Below are 17,935 nucleotides of genomic sequence, written 5' to 3' on the forward strand. Positions count from 1 at the left end.
CTAAGCCTCTTCAGAGGTGAATTCAGTCCATTGACATGGTGGAGTTCTCTATTCATCTTATTTTGTGAAATTCCATTGTATAGTTTTATCCTTTGCACCACTGTGGAAGCTAAGTTTTGACCTTTAGCTTCTGGGTGTTTACTTTGCTAGTGGTCCATTGTGATAGTCAATGTTGAGAACAAGTCTATTTATTTCCTGTAGAGCTGGTCTTACTGTGGCAAATTTCCTGAGTGTTTGTATATCTGCAAAATATTTAATTTCCCCATCAATTAGTTTATCAGGATACAGAATTCTGGGATGAAAATTATTTTGTTAAGAATGTTGAAGGTGGATGATCATACACTTCTGGCTTAGAAAGTTTCAGTTGAAATATCTGCTGTCATCCTAATGGCTCTTCCTCTGTAGGTCAGTTGGCACCTATTCCTGGCTGTTTGCAGAATTTTTTCTTTCAGCTTGACTTTGGACAGGTTTATTACAATTTGTCTTGGAGAAGCTCTGTTTGAGTTGAGATGACTTGGGGTTTAATATCCATCTGAAAGGAGTGTGTCAGGGTATTTAGTAAAACTTGGGAAGGTTTCATTTATGATAGTCTCCAGTAGGGCTTCCATTCCTTGGGACAACCCTTTTCTCCTTCAAGAATCCCTATTATTCATACGTTTGAACACTTCATGGAGTCTTGTAGTTCTCTAAGCCCCTGTTTTCTCTCTATTCTTTTTGGTCTCTTTATTTTTCCTGGTTAACTTGAAAACTTTATCTGCTAGCTCTGAGGTTCTTTCTTCTTCATGATCTAACCTATTTTTGATACTCTCTACTGCATCTTTACTTTCCCTGGTTGTCTCCTTCATTTCCTTAAGCTCTGTCATATCCTTTCTATTTTCTACACATCTCTCTTCCAACTTGTCATTCTGTCTTTCTATTTTCTAGTCCATTCCTTTTATTGTATTTATCATCCATATTTTAAATTCTTCTTTTGTCAAATCCATTAATTCTTTATGGGTGGAGCTTTTTGCAGTAGCTGCCTCATGGTCTCTTGGGGTAGTTGCTCTGTTTTAGTTTTTCATGTTCCCGAATTTTTATGTTGGTTACTCCTCATGTGTTCTATTTTCTTGTTCATTCCCTTTTCCTCCTTTTTCCTTCTCACTTCTTCCTTTGCTTCAAATTAGCTTGTCTCAGAGCTTAGGTCTGGAAGTGGCCTCAGCCTGAGCAAAATTAAACTCTTCCGTGTGGCCCCCAAAATAAGAGTCCTTGCTCTTGATGACAATGTCTTGCAATATGTCTCCAGGATACCAGGTGGCATTGTGGGTTTTTTTTTTTTTAATAAGAGGGAGAAGACAAGCCAGCAACCGCTATGGTCCATATTCCTAACTTAGTTGCCTTCAGTGATCACCTGATTGTTTCCTCAGTATTCAGACCCTGGTAGATTGGGATCTTAAAGCTGAATTCTTCAGGGACAGGTCTCACAGTGCCTCTGAATCCAGCTCCCATGGGGTGTAGCAATCCCTCAGCCTGTCCCAAGAGTGGAATTCTGATCCTGGCAAGTGGAATTAAGATAGCCAGGCTTTGAGACCCTGCTAAGACCTTCTCATGACCTTCCTACAATGGCAGCCCCCTGTCAGCAGAGACTTTCTCAGTAGGGTTGCCTCACCAGCCACCAAACCAATAGCAAATCCATTCCAATCATTATTTAAATCTGGTTGCTGTATTCTGTTTACATCCACACAATCTTCCAAGCTTTCCACTCAATGCACAGCTTCTTCCCCACCCCCAACAACTGAAAACTCTAGAAAGGTTTCCTCCAATCCTGGACCACTAGCTGAGCCCAGCAGATCCCAGTGGGTCACAGTCACTTGCCTAATTCATCAGATTTCCACTACTCTGGATCATACGCTGTATCCAGCTTATCCCCCTTCCACCTGATTTACAGCTATGGGTAAGGTTCCCATGCCAGATATGGCTAGGTTCTTTATTTTTCCCTGGTCATTTTAGGAGAGTTCAGCTGAACAATACTTCTGGTCTACCATCTTGCCCTGCCCTTTCCACACTTCTTGAAAGAGTTATGTCCACACTTCTTGAAAGCGTTATGCCCACACCCTGTATTAAATTTATTGCTATCATTTTTCTTTGGCAGATTATATTTAGATTCTTTCCCTTCTACTTCATTAAAAACCTTACTTTTATGGTAATGGTTGACCTCCACATTGCTATATCCATTAGTTTTATAGATAAAACTATAAGCTAAACTAAACTCTTGGTGTATTGCTGAAAAATACATGCTTAGCAAGTGATAGAATCAGAATTAGAATTCAGACAGGATGACTTATTAATCAACCTGTTGTGCTTTTAACAATTTCCTTCTTTTTACATCTATGACAACATTCTAGATTTTTTTCTCCCATTTCTCTGACTTATTTTATTTCTCCATTCTATGCTATCTATTCAACTGCTATATTCCTTTATGACATCTATGTATTGCAAGGTTCAATCTTGGGCTCCTTTCTCTTTTCACTTCATATTATCATCCTATTTGATGTCATCATTTATTAGTATAATCTCAGATGCATATATTCTGGCTACATTTCCTACTCCAGAGTTCATGCATCCAATTTTGACTGTCCATTGGCAGCTCAACCATATTGTGCCCAGTCAGGAGTTGTGATATTCCTCCCAAAATATTTTCTTTCCTATCAACACCATGTTATAAAATGGTATTTCTATTTCTTGCATACTTATGATAAAAAAAATAAAGTAAAAAAATGTAAAGTTTTTTGTTGTTGTTGTTTTGTTGTTTGAGACAGTCTCACTCTTGCTCAGGCTAGAGTGCTATGGCATCAGCCTAGTTCACAGCAACCTCAAACTTCTGGGTTCAAGTGATCCTCCTGCCTCAAACTCCTGAGTAGCTGGAACTACAAGCACCCATCACAAACCCACCTAATTTTCCTATTTTAGTTGAGATGGGATCTTGTTCTTGCTCAGGCTGTGCTCAAACTCCTGAGCTTCAGTGATCCTCTCACCTTGGCCTCCCAAAGAGCTAGGATTATATGCTTGAGCTATCACATGTGGCCTATGTGAGTTTCTTGATCTCACTTTTCCTCATATCCAACACTTAGTGACATTACATGCTTTCTCCACCTCCAAAATTCATCACAAATCTATCTTCCACTCTGTATCTCCTCAATCATCACTCTGTCTCAGTACCTGCCCTTTCTTACCCTGCATGAACTCATCACTTCATTCTTTGCCCACTAAATGCATAACATTCAGGGGTAAAATGTAATGAAAATTTTGGAACTACAAATCAAATCATTATCATTCCTTTCCTCAAAACACTATTATGGGTTTTAATCCATTGTAAAATAAATCCAAATGCTAACACACTCTGAAATAACCTGGATAATTGTCTCTCTCCTAACTAGCCTTAGCTCATAAACTTCTCATATGTCATCACTAGAATGTGCCCCACCATGATTTTTCTCAAGTAGATTGTTTTATTTTCAAAGCTTTACACATACTGTTTCTTTGGCTTGGAACACTTTACATGCACTCATTTTCTCACATATATAAACCTTCTTCTAATCATGGAGAACAAATGGTTGACTGGCAAGCCTAAGAGAGATTCCACAGAACTTCCTAAAGTTAGAAAGTAATAGCTACACTCAAGAAATACAGAAATTAACACTCAAGGTAGAGGTATAACACAGAAATTTAGGAACAAAATAGCTGAAGAACTTGTAACAAACTATAATTTTGGTGTGCTCACTTCTAAATAATTGAAAAACTTGCATATAGGATAACTAAACAATTATACTTTAATCCTAAATCTCATAAGAAACATTAATTTAATGTACTATTTTAAAGGTCTATGTTTTCTTTAGGTTTTAAAACACCCTCTGCAAACATATGTAAGATCAGGAGATACCTTGATTTTAATCATCTTTCCTTAAAAATGTCTCTAAACAATTCAAATTTTAAAAATGGAGCACATATAAATTTATTTTTACCCTAAAGAAAGTATCCCTGGGAAAATAGTACTTACCATAACAGGTGGGTGTATCAGACCAACCATGGTATTCACATACTATGGAGCCTGTGGTAGCTTTGTATTTGTTTTCATATCTTTCAATGCATTCATAATCCAAGACATCATTGAGCTTAAACCATGGTCTGTTCATTTTGGCTCTGGCATTTGTAAATGCTGGCTCATCACAAGATTCTAGAACATAATAAAATCAAGAATGTCATTTCTAATATAATTTATTGGACAGTCTGAGTGATTCCAATTCCAATAAAAGAAAGATTTATTGACTAGTATGTATTATACTAATAAATTAAGTACTGTATAAAAATGATTTAAGAATACCACTTACAAATTATTGTCTTGCAACAAGTACTTAAAATAAGAAAAATGTTTCTACACAGCATTTTTTCATCTCTTAAACATTCTGAAAATTTTATTTTGAGAGTATTTTTCTCAACTAAATTATAAAATACATATGAAAATAATAGTAATAAAAATGCCACTTCAGGTGTATATTGCTTTGTTTTTAGTAAATCATAATAGTACTCTCCAAGTTAAAATGCAAGACTCATTACTAGTTATGACATATATATAAGAGAAAAAAATTATTGAATAAAAAGATCAATGCATATTTATAAGGTATTTTCTCTTACATAATAAGAATGTCTTCTTATAAATAATAGATCAAAATTTAGTATATTTAACATAAAATGAGTTTTATATGAAGGAAAAATTTTTTTTTCTTCAGCTGACCCATAGATTTTTTTCTTTTCTTTTTTTTTTTTTGCAGGTTTGGCCAAGGCTGGGCTCAAACCCACCACCCTCAGCATATGAGGCCAACGCCCTACTCCTTGAGCCACTGCCCCACAGATATTTTTCTAAAAAAGAAGCAAACTATATGAATGGATATCTTAAATATTCATACCACTTAAAGTGATTCTGTTAAATATCACTTCAAAAATAATACTAAGGGGTTTGGGGAAGAAAACATGAACTAAGCGAATCATTCTTAAAAAATTTTTATAAATAACTAAATAGTATGGCAGGGATAACTTTCAACACAGCAAAAACTGGTAGCATCTAGAAATATTTCTCTCCCTTCAGTACTTACATATTTCTGAATATTTTCTAACAGAAAGGATATTCAGAAGTGGAGCTGTCTTACAGTGTTAAATATAAATTATAAAAGATAAAGTATTATGAGATTATGCATAATGGATCCATATCTCCACTGTGAATACAGGATGCTTCAAAGTGAAAAAAAAAAACACCAAACTTAAATGGAAAGATGAACTAATATCTACTAGTTAATCTTAAAAGGGAAAATATGTGTTTTTTCTTAAATATTTTCTTTATCTTTTCTGATAAAACCATATAAACATTTTCAAAAAGATAAAGTAAACTTTTCTATATCATCTATATAATAATGACTTATATAATAAATTACTTACTAATGCATGTGGGTTGCTCTGACCATCCATGTTGTAGACATGTAATTAATCCTGATGTTTTACCATCTGCTGTTACATATCCTGGTTTACACTTATATTGCGTTTGTTTATTTAAGGGATATGTAACCTGAGATTCAGAAATAAACCCATTCTCAATTTCTATTTCTGAACATGTTTCTAAACAGGAAAGATATAAGGAAAAGATAAGCATATGTTCAAAAACATTTTTATGAGAACTTAAATAACATAAAAACCTAAAAAATGATTCATTTATAAGCAAAAAACCTAGATAATCACAATCTTCCAAGTTCTTACATCAAATAAAATAAGTTATGAGTTTCCAAAGCTATTATATCATGACCTTTTATCTTTGTTTTTTAATAAGGCTAGACTTAAAACACTCATAAACCTGTCTGAGGGATTATAGAAATCTGTCTAATAAATCCAGGATGCTACAGTAAGCCACAAGTCAATAGTATGATCATTTGTGGGAATTTTAAATCTTGCCTAGTTTGCATATTTTAGACTATCCCAGAACTCATGTAGCCAATTGGAATATATGACATGAGGTGATGATCTTAGAAATTCTGGCAAAACAGCTGCCATAGACTTTGGACCAAGATTTTGAAATATCATTATTATTGTGTGTGTCAAAGCATAGAGATGCATGGAGTTCAAAGACACCAATGAAAGGCAGTTTATTTATTTATCTTAGAAGGCCAAAATGATGATTCATCAAATTAGGTATAACAACTTGAAATAGTAAAAGTTATTGTTTCTATAATGTGACAGTTAAAGTTACTGTCAATTACTGGATTTTTTCCTCAGAATTCAGATTCATGTATAAATAGCCCATGGAAATCAGAAGAGTAACTGTTAAATATTTTGAATTGAATTCTGTGGCAATTCTGAACTCCCAGTTCCCCCTCCCCGCCCAGGTCTGGAAGCCTCCCTTGTAGAGTCCAGCATGTTTGGCAATTCCTCCAGAGGTCTGGGCATGAAGTGGGCCACAACAAATCTGAAACAGCTGCATGGGTATAAATTGGAGAATGCAGAGCGAGTCAAGCGGGAGAGGGAGTAATGTGGCTGACACCGGAGCACAGTGGCTGGTGGCTGCAGTGGTGGCAGGGCTTACATTCTGGGTTAAATTTTGGAGAAATACTTTCCATTTCTCTTGACCACCTGAGGGAGCCAGGCCTCAACCTTGGGGGCTGCCAGCACAGCACAGCTCGGACAGAAACACACACTTGGTGAGCAAGGGGTATTCCCTGCTATGGTACTTGCCCATGGTGGGTGGGGCTGGCACAGAAACACTGCCTTTGTGAATGCAAAATACTCCTGGTGGAGGTACCCGCCTGCGGTGAAGTGTGGCAGGGACAGAGATGCAGACCCTGCGAGGGTCATGCTGGGTGGTACCCACCCATGGTGGGACAGGGCTGGGACAGAGACACAACCTCTGTGAGCACAAAATACTTCCTGCGATGGCATTACTTGGCCATGATGGAATGGGGCTGGAACTGAGGTGCAGACTCCAAGAGTACATACTACAGCAATACACGCTCACGGTAGGGACTAGTACTGAGACACAGACTTGGTGAGGGTAAAATACACCTGGCAGCGGTACCCTCCCACAGACAGTGGTGAACAAACCCCAGGACTGACGCTGTTGGTGCACTCCCCAGAGACTGTTGAGAACTGGAGGGAGCTGGGCTTTAGATCCTTGAGGTTGCACTGGTGGCACAGTACAGCACAGCAGGAGGCGCTGACTCCCCCTTGTCTCTGGCAGACCCATATCCCTGATGCTTTTGTCCAAGGGAGCCTGGCCACAGCCCTGTGGGGTTATCAGTGGCAAGGCAAGGCTACAGCATAAGGCAGGGAAGGAGACAGCAAACTCCCTAGCCTGACTTTTTGGCTGGGTGGGCCTTTCTGACACCACTGAGCACCAGAGGGAGCCAAACTCCTGCCTATTGAGTTTCTGGGTCCAAGCTGCCTGTGGATCCCTACTATCAGGTTGCAGGGCAATGTTTGAACTCACAGTTGAGCAGTGATTGTGCTGCCTGGGATAAATGATTTGGAACTTTCCACCTGGGCTGACCACCTGGCAACCCTGCAAGGTTGAGCCTTGGTTGTGTTGAAGTGGGAGGGACTTATACTCCTGCAATTGTCACTAGAGGAGTTGGGGGATCTCAGTTGCTGTATCTCCCCCAGTTGAGATTTCAGACTAATTTTGAAACTCAATAGTATTGGACAGAGGCTGGCTGACTACAAGATAGAGGCAGCTAGCCCTATCACATGAATTAGGTCCTCAGAGTCTCTTGCTGCAGGTCTGACTGGGATCTTTGTGAAGCTGTAGGGATAAAGCCACAATCACTAGTCTCATCTCTCTAGTAAAGGGCTACTTAACTACAATTCCTAGAACTCCCAATCCAATCATACCCTATTAGTTTTAATATCCAAACTGAGGAAAATATTCATGGGACAGAACAAGAGGAAGAACTCCAGCAATATGAATAATCAGAGTTGATCAACTCCCCCAAGGAATTGCAAAAATGATATGTTAGAAGATGCCATTCATAAACAATGGCTGAAATGTCAGAAATAGAATTCAGAATATGGATGGCAAATAAGACGAATAAATTAAATGAAAAGATGGAAATCAAAATCAATGAATTCAAAGACAAAATTACCAAGGATATGGACATAACAAAAAAGGAGATAGCAGAGCTCAAGGAAATGAAAAAATTATTCAAGGAGCTCCAAAATACAGTCGAATCCCTCAGTAATAGAGAGGAGCAGGCAGAAGAAAGGATCTTTGAAATCAAAGACAAAGCTTTTAACATTCCCATACACTCTAAGAGGCAGACAGATTGAGAACAAAAACTGATCATTCCCTGAGAGTTGTATAAGATCAAACATTCGTCTTATAGGAATTCCTGAAGAAGAGGATTGCCCTAAAGGCACAGATGCTCTACTTCAAGATATTATGGAGGAGAATTTCACAAGAGATACTGAAATTCAAATAGTAGACAGCTTCAGAACCCCAGCATGAGTCAATCCAAATAAAGCATCTTCTAGACACATTGTAATTAACTTTTCCAGGGTTAATTTGAAGGAGAAAATTCTCCAAGTAGCCAGATGTAAGGAAAGCATTACCTACAAAAGGAGAAATATTAGAATAACTGCAGATCTCTCAGCTGAAACCTTCCAAGATAGAAGAGGATGGCCATCGACCTTCATTCTCCTAAAACAAAACAACTTCCAGCCAAGGATCCTGTATCCAGCTAAACTGAGCTTCATCTGTTACAAAGAAATCAAAAACTTTACTGACATACACATGTTGAAGAAATATGCCATATGTAAACCAGCTCTCCAGGATATTCTCAGACCCATCCTCCATAACGATCAGCACAATGGTCCACGGTCAAAGTAGACTCACCCAGAAATGTTTGAATAAAACCTGATTTCCACAGTAGGGAAAGGATTAAATATATACCCTAGACATTTGAAAAACATGACACCCAAAATACTACCATGCTTATCAATTCTCTCAATTAATGTGAATGGCTTAAACTGTCCTCTAAATAAGTACAAGTTGGATGACATAAACTCTGACCAGATATCTATTGCATACAAGAGTCTCATCTTACCATAAAGGATAAAAATAGACTCAAGGTGAAGGTATGAACATCTATAATTCGGGTAAATGGAAACCAGAAAAAAGCAGGGGTTGCAATTTTATTTGCAGATACAATAGGCTTTAAACCAATAGAAATAAGAAACATAAGGATGTTCACTTCATATTTGTCAAGGGAAACATTCAACATGAGAGAGATTTAAATTAAATAGTAGACAGCTTCATGTGCCCTACTAGAGTGCTTCTTAATTTATAAAGGAAACCCTAACAGACATCAAGAATTTGGTATCTTCCTGCACTGTAATAGTTGAAGATTTTAACACTCCTTTGGTAGTTTTGGCAGATCCTCAAAACAAAAAACTAAACAAAGAAATATTGGACTTAAACATCAACCTACAACAAATGGACTTAACAGACATGTACAGAACATTTTATCCTACTAAAACTGAATACAAATTCTTCTCATCAGCCCATGGATCATCCTCCAAAACTGATCATATCTTAGGACACAAATATAACATCAGAGAATTTAAAAGAATAGAAATTATTCCTTGAATCTTCTAGGACCATTATGGAATAAAAGTTGAATGCAACATCACCAAGAATCTTCATATTCAAATAAAGTCATGGAAACTAAATAACCTTATGCTGTATGATAGCTGGATCAAAGACAAGAGGAAGAAAGAAATCACCAATTTTTTGTATGATAATGATAATGATAATGAAGACACAAATCATCAAAACCCCTAGGATACTGCAAAGGCAGTCCTACAAGGGACATTTATAGCGTGGGAAGCCTTAATCAAGAAAACAGAAAGGAAGTCACCAACATATTGGGACATCTTGAGCAACTGGAAAAGGAAGAAGATTCCAACACCAAACTCAGCAGAAGAAAATAGATAAACAAAATTAGGGCAGAATTAAATGAAACTGAGAACAAAATAATCATTCAGAAGATCAATAAAACAAAAAGGTGTTTTTTTGAAAAGATCAATAAAATTGATAATCGTTTGGCTAATCTAACCAGAAAAATAAAAGTAAAATCTCTAATATCATCAATCAGAAATGATAAAGGAGAAATAAAAGCACCACCTCAGAAATCAAAAAAATTCTCAATGATTACTACAAAAAACTCTATTCTCAGAAATATGAAAATCTGGTGGAAATGGAACAATATCTCAAAGCAGCCACCTTCCTAGACTCAGCCAGAAATAACTAGAAAAACTGAATAGACCTATACCAAGCAATGAAATAGCATCAACAATATGAAATCTCCAAATAAAAAAAAGTCCAGGACCAGATGGCTTCACATCAGAATTCTACCAAACTTTCAAAGAGGAACTAGTACCTATATTACATAACCTTTTACAAAACACAGGAAAAGAAGGAATACTCCCAAATAAATCCTATGAAGCAAATATCATCCTGATGCCCAAACCAGGAAAAGACCCACTAAAGAAAGAAAACTATACACCAATCATTTTTAAATATTGATGCAAAATTTTTCAATAAGATACTAGCAAACAGAATTCAACAACACATCAAAAAAATTATACACCATGAGCAAGTTGGTTTTCTTCTGGATTACAAGGTTTGTTCAATATACATAAATCCATAAATATAATATATCACATAAATAAAATTAAAAACAAAGACCATATAATTCAATTGATTCAGAAAAGGCATATGATAGGTCGAGAGGCCAGAGGCAAGATGGCTGACTGAAGCCAGCTTTCCACAAAGGCTCCCATCCAGAAGGAGAGTTAAAGGACAGAAGTTTAGCAAGTAACCTGATGAATTAGAGCTGAGCCAAGAGAGAAGGTTGAAGAACACACATCAACCCTTCTGAGGCAAGCTGCAACCCCAAGGATACAAACAAAAGGTACAAAATCCATCACCAAGTGGACGAGAGTCCCTTCCCCCATGAGAGTGGCTTGCAGTACTCCATACAAAAAAGTGAGCAGAGTTTAAAAGTTCTCCAATTATATCCCATGGAAGAGACCCTCTAAAAACTAGACCTACTTCCCCTACTAAGGTGCCATGGCATTCTCCTGCCAGGCATAAAACTGTATAAAACTGTATATATTGTCGACCTGCAATTCTGAACTCCCAACACTCCCCTCCACTCTCACTCAGAGGTCTGGAAGCCTGTCCCCCAGGAGTCCAGATTCTTGGATATTTTCTCAAGAGATGTGGACAGGGCATGGACTGATGCTGGTCAGTGCTGATTCTGTGGACCAGGAGTAAGGAGAGGACAGTCAGCTGAGAGGGAACCATACAGGAGCGGCAGTGCCCCAAGGCACAAAGCAGGAGCCGCAGCGGCAACAATAGGGCTCACTCCTGGATATTTTGGAGTCACCCCTGTCTCTCTGGGCAACCAGAGGAAGCCAGGCATCTTCTCTGGTGGCAGCCACTGAAGGAACAGATCTGGGACGGAAACGCAGGCCCTGTGAGTAAAGGGTTTGCCTGAGGTGGTACCAGCCTGGGTGGAGCATGGGGACTAGAAAACACACGCGCAGAGCCGGCAGATTCCCAGGGCAGGGCTGACCCAGATAACCACTTTACTGAGCCTAAGAGACACCTGGCACTCAGGGGATTATTAGCTGAGACAAAGGAGGGCAGGCAGAGGCTGGAACTGACAGCTAACCATGCTGCTCCATTACAAACTGCAGCCGAGACCAGGCAGTGGCACAGACAGGGCCTTAATTGCAGGTTCTGTGAACTCAGTGTCTTTTCTGCAGGAGAATATAGCCAGGACAGGAACAAATTCTGTGAAGCTGCTCTGTTCTGTCAGTAACATCAATCAGGGGTGGGGCTGGAACTGAGTGAACAGCCCCAGCCTCCATTAAGCACCCGAGGTTGTCAGGCCTCACCTCCCTCTGCCAGATAGTGGCAGAGAGCAGAGGCCTGGCTAAGGAGACATAGAGCTCCCTGAGATTCAGGCAGGTGCAAACCGCTGTAGTATCTGGTCATTGGAGGCAACTGGGTCATAGCCCTGCGGGGTTATCAGTGACTGGGTACAACAGAAGTGCATCAGAGGGGAAGGAGGCACCAACCTTCCCAGACTAATCTATTTACTGGGTTGGTCCTCCTGACCCCAAAGAGCACCAAAGCGAGTCATATTTGAGTTGTCAACAGACCCCTGTGATATAGTTGTCAGAGACCTTTTGAACTCTCCCACCTGACACAGGTGCTGACTGAAACAATTGATTTGGACCTCTTGAACTGGGCCAGTCACCCAAGGACTATCCAAGTTGTACTCTGGGTGTGTGGTTGTGGGAAGGTTTGATTTTCCTTATCCAATTGTTGCCTGTTGGGTCAGGGTAACTTAACATCTGATATTCTTGCACCACTGAGACTTCAACCCAGAGTAACTGATTCACTATGGTAGGACAGAGACCAGCTGAAAACAAGACAGAGCCACTTAGTCCCACCACACCAAGCAGATCCCCAGTTTCTCGGGCCATAGCACTGTACAGGTCCTTGGCAGAGCTCCAGGAAAAAACAGAACCAGTTCCAGATTTGGGGCAAAGGGGTGGTTAATCATTACTCCTGGAGCCCCTAACCCAAATTCTCTTTATCTGCTCATCAAGTCAAACGGTGTAAAATAATCATGGGACGGAATCAGCGGAAAAGCTCCAGTAACACGAATAATGAGAGTAGATTGCCCCCCCCAAGAAAAGATGTGGCAGATGCAACTGAAGATCCCATTCATAAAGAGATGGCAGAGATGTCAGAAATCAAATTCAGAATTTGGGTTGCAAACAATATAAATAGAATGGAGGAAAAGTTGGAATTAGAAATTTTATGAGAAATTCAAAAGTTGTCTCAAGAATTCAACAAATTTAAAGACAAAATCACCAAAGATTTTGACACATTGACACAAGAATTTGCAGCCCTCAAAGATCTGAAAAATAAAGTAGAATCCCTCAGTAACAGAGTGGAGCAAGCAGAAGAAAGAATTTCTGACATTGAAGATAAAGCTTTTGAACACTTCCAAACTCTCAAAGAGGAAGAGAAATGGAGAGCAAAAATGGATAATTCTCTCAGAGAGCTCTGGGATAATTTGAAGAAAACTAATATTCGCCTCATAGGAATCCCTGAAATTGAAGAAGTGGCTTCGCAAGGCACAGAGGCTCTTCTTCTTAAAATTATGAAATAGATTTTTTTGGACATGTGAAGAGATTCTGAAATTCAGATAGCAGACAGTTTTAGAACCCCAGCATGACTAAACCCGAATAAGACATCCCGCAGGCACATAATAATTAACATCACTAATGTTAATATGAAGGAGATAATTCTGAAAGCAGCCAGACATAAGAAAACCATAACATACACAGGGAAGAATATTTGAATGACTGCAGATCTCTCTGCTGAAACATTGCAAGCTAGAAGAGGGTGGTCATCAACTTTTAATCTCCTAAAACAAAATAACTTTCAAACCAGGATCCTGTATCCAACTAAACTGAGTTTCATTTAGGATGGAGAAATTAATACTTTAATGACATTCACATGTTGAAGAAATTTGCCATAACCAAACTAGCTCTTCAGGATATTCTCAGACCTATCCTCCATAATGACCTGCACAATCCTCTACCACAAAAGTAAACTCACTCAGAAACTTTTGATCAAACTCCAACTTCCACAGTGGGTGAAAGGATTAAAAATGTCCTCTGGACTTTTGATAAACTCGATACCCAAAATTCTACCAGTTTTATCAATATTCTACATTAATGTGAATAGCTTAAATTGTCCTTAAAGAGGATAGGTTGACTGACTGGATACAAAAACTCAGGCCACGTATCTGCTGCATACAAGAATTTCATCTTATCTTAATTGATAAATATAGACTCAGGGTGAAGGGATGGTCATCTACATTTTAGGCAAATGGAAATCAGAAAAAATCAGGTGTTGCAATTCTATTTGTAGATACAATAGGTTTTAAACCAACAAAAGTAAGGAAGGATAAGAAGGGTCACTTCATATATGTTAAGGCAATACTCAATATGATGAGATTTCAATTATTAATTTTTATGCACCTCAATTTATAAGAGAAACTCTAACAGACACAAGCAACTTGACTTCCTCCAGCTCCATAATAGTCAGAGATTGATTTTAACACTCCTTTGGCAGTGTTGCATAGATCCTCCAATAAGAAGCTGAGCAAAGAAATTTTAGATTTAAACTTAACCATTCAACATTTGAATTTAACAGACATCTACAGAACTTTTCATCCCAACAAAACTGAATAGACATTCTTCTCATCAGCCCATGGAACATACTCCAAAATTGATCACATCTTAGGTCACAAATCTAACCTCAGTAAATTCAAAGAAATAGAAATTATTCCTTGCATCTTCTCGGACCACCATGGAATAAAAGATGAACTCAGTAAGCAAAGGAATCTGCATATTCATACAAAAACATGGAAGTTAAATAACCTTATGCTGAATGATAGCTGGGTCATAGACGAGATTAAGAAGGAAATTACCATATTTTTGGAGCAAAATGATAATGAAGTCATGAATTATCAGAACCTCTGGGATACCACAAAGGCAGTCCTCAGAGGGAAATTTATAGCAGTGCAAGCCTTCCCAAGAGAATGGAAAGAGAGGAAGTTAACAACATAATGGGACATTTCAAGCAACTGGAAAAGGAAGAACATTACAACCCCAAACCCAGTAGAAAAAAAGAAATAACCAAAATTAGAACAGAATAAATGAAATTGAAAACAAAAGGATTATAGAACAGATCAATAAATCAAAAAGTTGGTTTTTTGAAAAGGTCAACAAAATAGATAAACCTTTGGCTAACCTAACCAGGAAAAAAAAAAAAAAAGAATAAAATCTCTAATTACATCAATCAGAAATGACAAAGATGAAATAAAAACAGACATCTCAGAAATTCAAAAAATCCTTAATGAATATTACAAGAAACTTTATTCTCAGATCTGAAAATATGAAGGAAATTGACCAATACTTGGAAGCAAGTCACCTTCCAAGACTTAGCCAGAATCAAGTGGAAATTTTGAACAGGCCTATATCAAGTTCTGAAATAGCATCACAATACAAAATCTCCCTAAAAAGAAAAGCCCAGGACCAGATGGCTTCATGTCAGAATTCTACAAAACCTTTAAAGAACTAGTACCTATATTACTCAACCTGTTTCAAAATATACAAAAAGAAGGAAGACTATCCAACACATTCTATGAAGCAAACATCACCCTGATCCCCAAACCAGGAAGAGACCCAACAAGAAAAGAAAATTATAGAGCAATATCAGTTATGAATATTCATGCAAAAATATTCAACAAGATCCTAACAAACAGGATCCAGCAACACATCAAACAAATTATATATCATGACCAAGTGGGTTTTGTCCCAAGGTCTCAAGGCTGGTTCAATATACATAAATCTATAAATATAATTCAGCACATAAACAAATTAAAAAACAAAGAACATATGATTCTGTCAATTGATGCAGAAAAAGCTTTTGATAATATCCAGCATCCCTTCATGATCAGAACACTTAAGAAAATAGGTATAGAAGGGACATTTCTTAAACTGATAGAGGCCATCTACCACAAACCCACAGCCAATATCATATTGAATGGAGTTAAACTGAAATCATTTCCACTTAGATCAGGAACCAGGCAAGATTGCCCATTGCCCATTGTCTCCACTACTCTTTAACATTGTAATGGAAGTTTTAGCCATCGCAATTACGGAAGAAAAGGCGATCCAGGGTTTCTATATAGGGTCAGAAGAGAGCAAACTTTCACTCTTCACTGATGTTATGACTGTATATCTGGAAAACACCAGGGATTCTACTACAAAACTCTTAGAAGTGATCGAGGAATACCACAGCTTCTCAGGTTACAAAATCAGCATTTATAAATCGGTAGCCTTTATATATATCAACAATAGTCAAGCTGAAAAAAATAGTCAAGGACTCTATTCCATTCACAGTAGTGCCAAAAAAGATGAAATATTTGGGAGTTTATCTAACAAAGGACGTGAAAGATCTCTATAAAGAGAACTATGAAACTCTAAGAAAAGAAATAGCTGAAAATGTTAACAAATAGAAAAACATACCATCGTCATAGCTGGGAAGAATCAACATTGTTAAAATGTCCATACTACTCAAAGCAATATACAATTTTAATACAATCCCTATTAAAGCTCCACTGTCATACTTTAAAGATCTTGAAAAAATAATACTTCATTTTATATGGAATCAGAAAAAAACCTCAAATAGCTGAGACATTACTCAGAAATAAAAACAAAGCAGGAGGAATCATACTGCCAGATGTCAAACTATACTATAAATCGATAGTGATCAAAACAGCATGGTACTGCCACAAAAACAGAAAGGTAGATGTATGGAACAGAATAGAGAACCAAGAGATGAATCCAGCTACTTACTGTTATTTAATCTTTGACAAGCCAATTAAAAACATTCAGTGGGGAAAAGATTTTCTATTTAACAAATGGTGCTGGGTGAACTGGCTGGTGACCTGTAGAAGATTGAAACTGGACCCCCACGTTTCACCATTAACTAACAATAGACTCTCACTGGATTAATGATTTAAACTTAAGACATGAAACTATAAAAATATTAGAAGAAAGTACAGGGAAAACTCTTGAAGAAATTGGCCTGGGGGAATATTTTATGAGGAGGACCCCCCTGGGCAATTGAAGCAGCATCAAAAATACACTACTGGGACCTGATCAAACTAAAAAGCTTGTGCAAAGCCAAGAACACAGTAAGTAAAGCAAGCAGACATCTCTCAGAATGGGAGAAGATATTTGCAGGTTATGTCTCAAACAAAGATTTAATAACCAGAATCCGCAGAGAACTCAAACGTATTAGCAAGAAAAGAACAAGTCATCCCATCGCAGGCTGGGCAAGGGACTTGAAGAGAAACTTCTCTGAAGAAGACAGATGCATGGCCTACAGACATGAAAAAATGTTCATCATCATTAATCATCAGAGAAATGCAAATCAAAACTACTTTGAGATATCATCTAACTCCAATAAGATTAGCCCATATCACAAAATCCCAAGACCAGAGATGTTGCCGTGGATTTGGAGAAAAGGGAACACTTCTACACTGCTGGTGGGAATGCAAACTAATACATTCCTTTTGGAAAGATCTTTGGAGAACACTTAGAGATCTAAAAATAGACCTGCCACTCAATCCTACAATTCCTCTACTAAGTATATACCCAGAAGACCAGCAATCACATTATAACAAAGATATTTGTACCAGAATGTTTATTGCAGCCCAATTCATAATTGCTAAGTCATAGAAGAAGCCCAAGTGCCTATCGATCCATGAATGGATTAATAAATTGTGGTATATGTACACCATGGAATATTATGCAGCCTTAAAGAAAGATGGAGACTTTACTTCTTTCATGTTTATATGGATGGAGCTGGAACATATTCTTCTTAGTAAAGTATCTCAAGAATGGAAGAAAAAGTATCCAATGTACTCAGCCCTACTGTGAAACTAATTTATAGCTTTCATATGAAAGCTATAAACCAATTATAACCTAAGAATATGGGGAATGGGGAAAGGGAGGGGAGGAGAGATGGTAGGGTGGGGGGAGGGAGGGTAATTGATGGGACTACATCTACGTTGCATCTTACAAAGGTACATGTGAAACTTACTAAATGTAGAATATAAATGTCTTAACACAATAACTAAGAAAATGCCAGGAAGGCTATGTTAACCAGTGTGATGAAAATATGTCAAATAGCATATAAAACCAGTTTATGGTGCCCTATGATTGCATTAATGTACACAGCTATGATTTAATAATAAATAAA

General features: G+C 37.8%; 1 protein-coding gene across 2 annotated transcripts in view; it reads right to left on the minus strand.

Moving 5' to 3' along the window:
* Positions 1-17,935, minus strand: part of CFH (complement factor H) — a 149,796-nt gene that overhangs the window by 77,027 nt on the left and 54,834 nt on the right. For both annotated transcript variants that reach the window (XM_053608132.1, XM_053608129.1), the window contains exons 10-11: positions 5,467-5,643; positions 4,034-4,210 (exon numbers count right to left, since the gene is read on the minus strand). In XM_053608132.1, the coding sequence (XP_053464107.1) occupies positions 4,034-4,210; positions 5,467-5,643 (354 nt within the window). The remainder of the gene's footprint in view (positions 1-4,033; positions 4,211-5,466; positions 5,644-17,935) is intronic.

This window comes from Nycticebus coucang, chromosome 10 (assembly GCF_027406575.1).
Source record: "Nycticebus coucang isolate mNycCou1 chromosome 10, mNycCou1.pri, whole genome shotgun sequence".
NCBI lineage: Eukaryota > Metazoa > Chordata > Mammalia > Primates > Lorisidae > Nycticebus > Nycticebus coucang.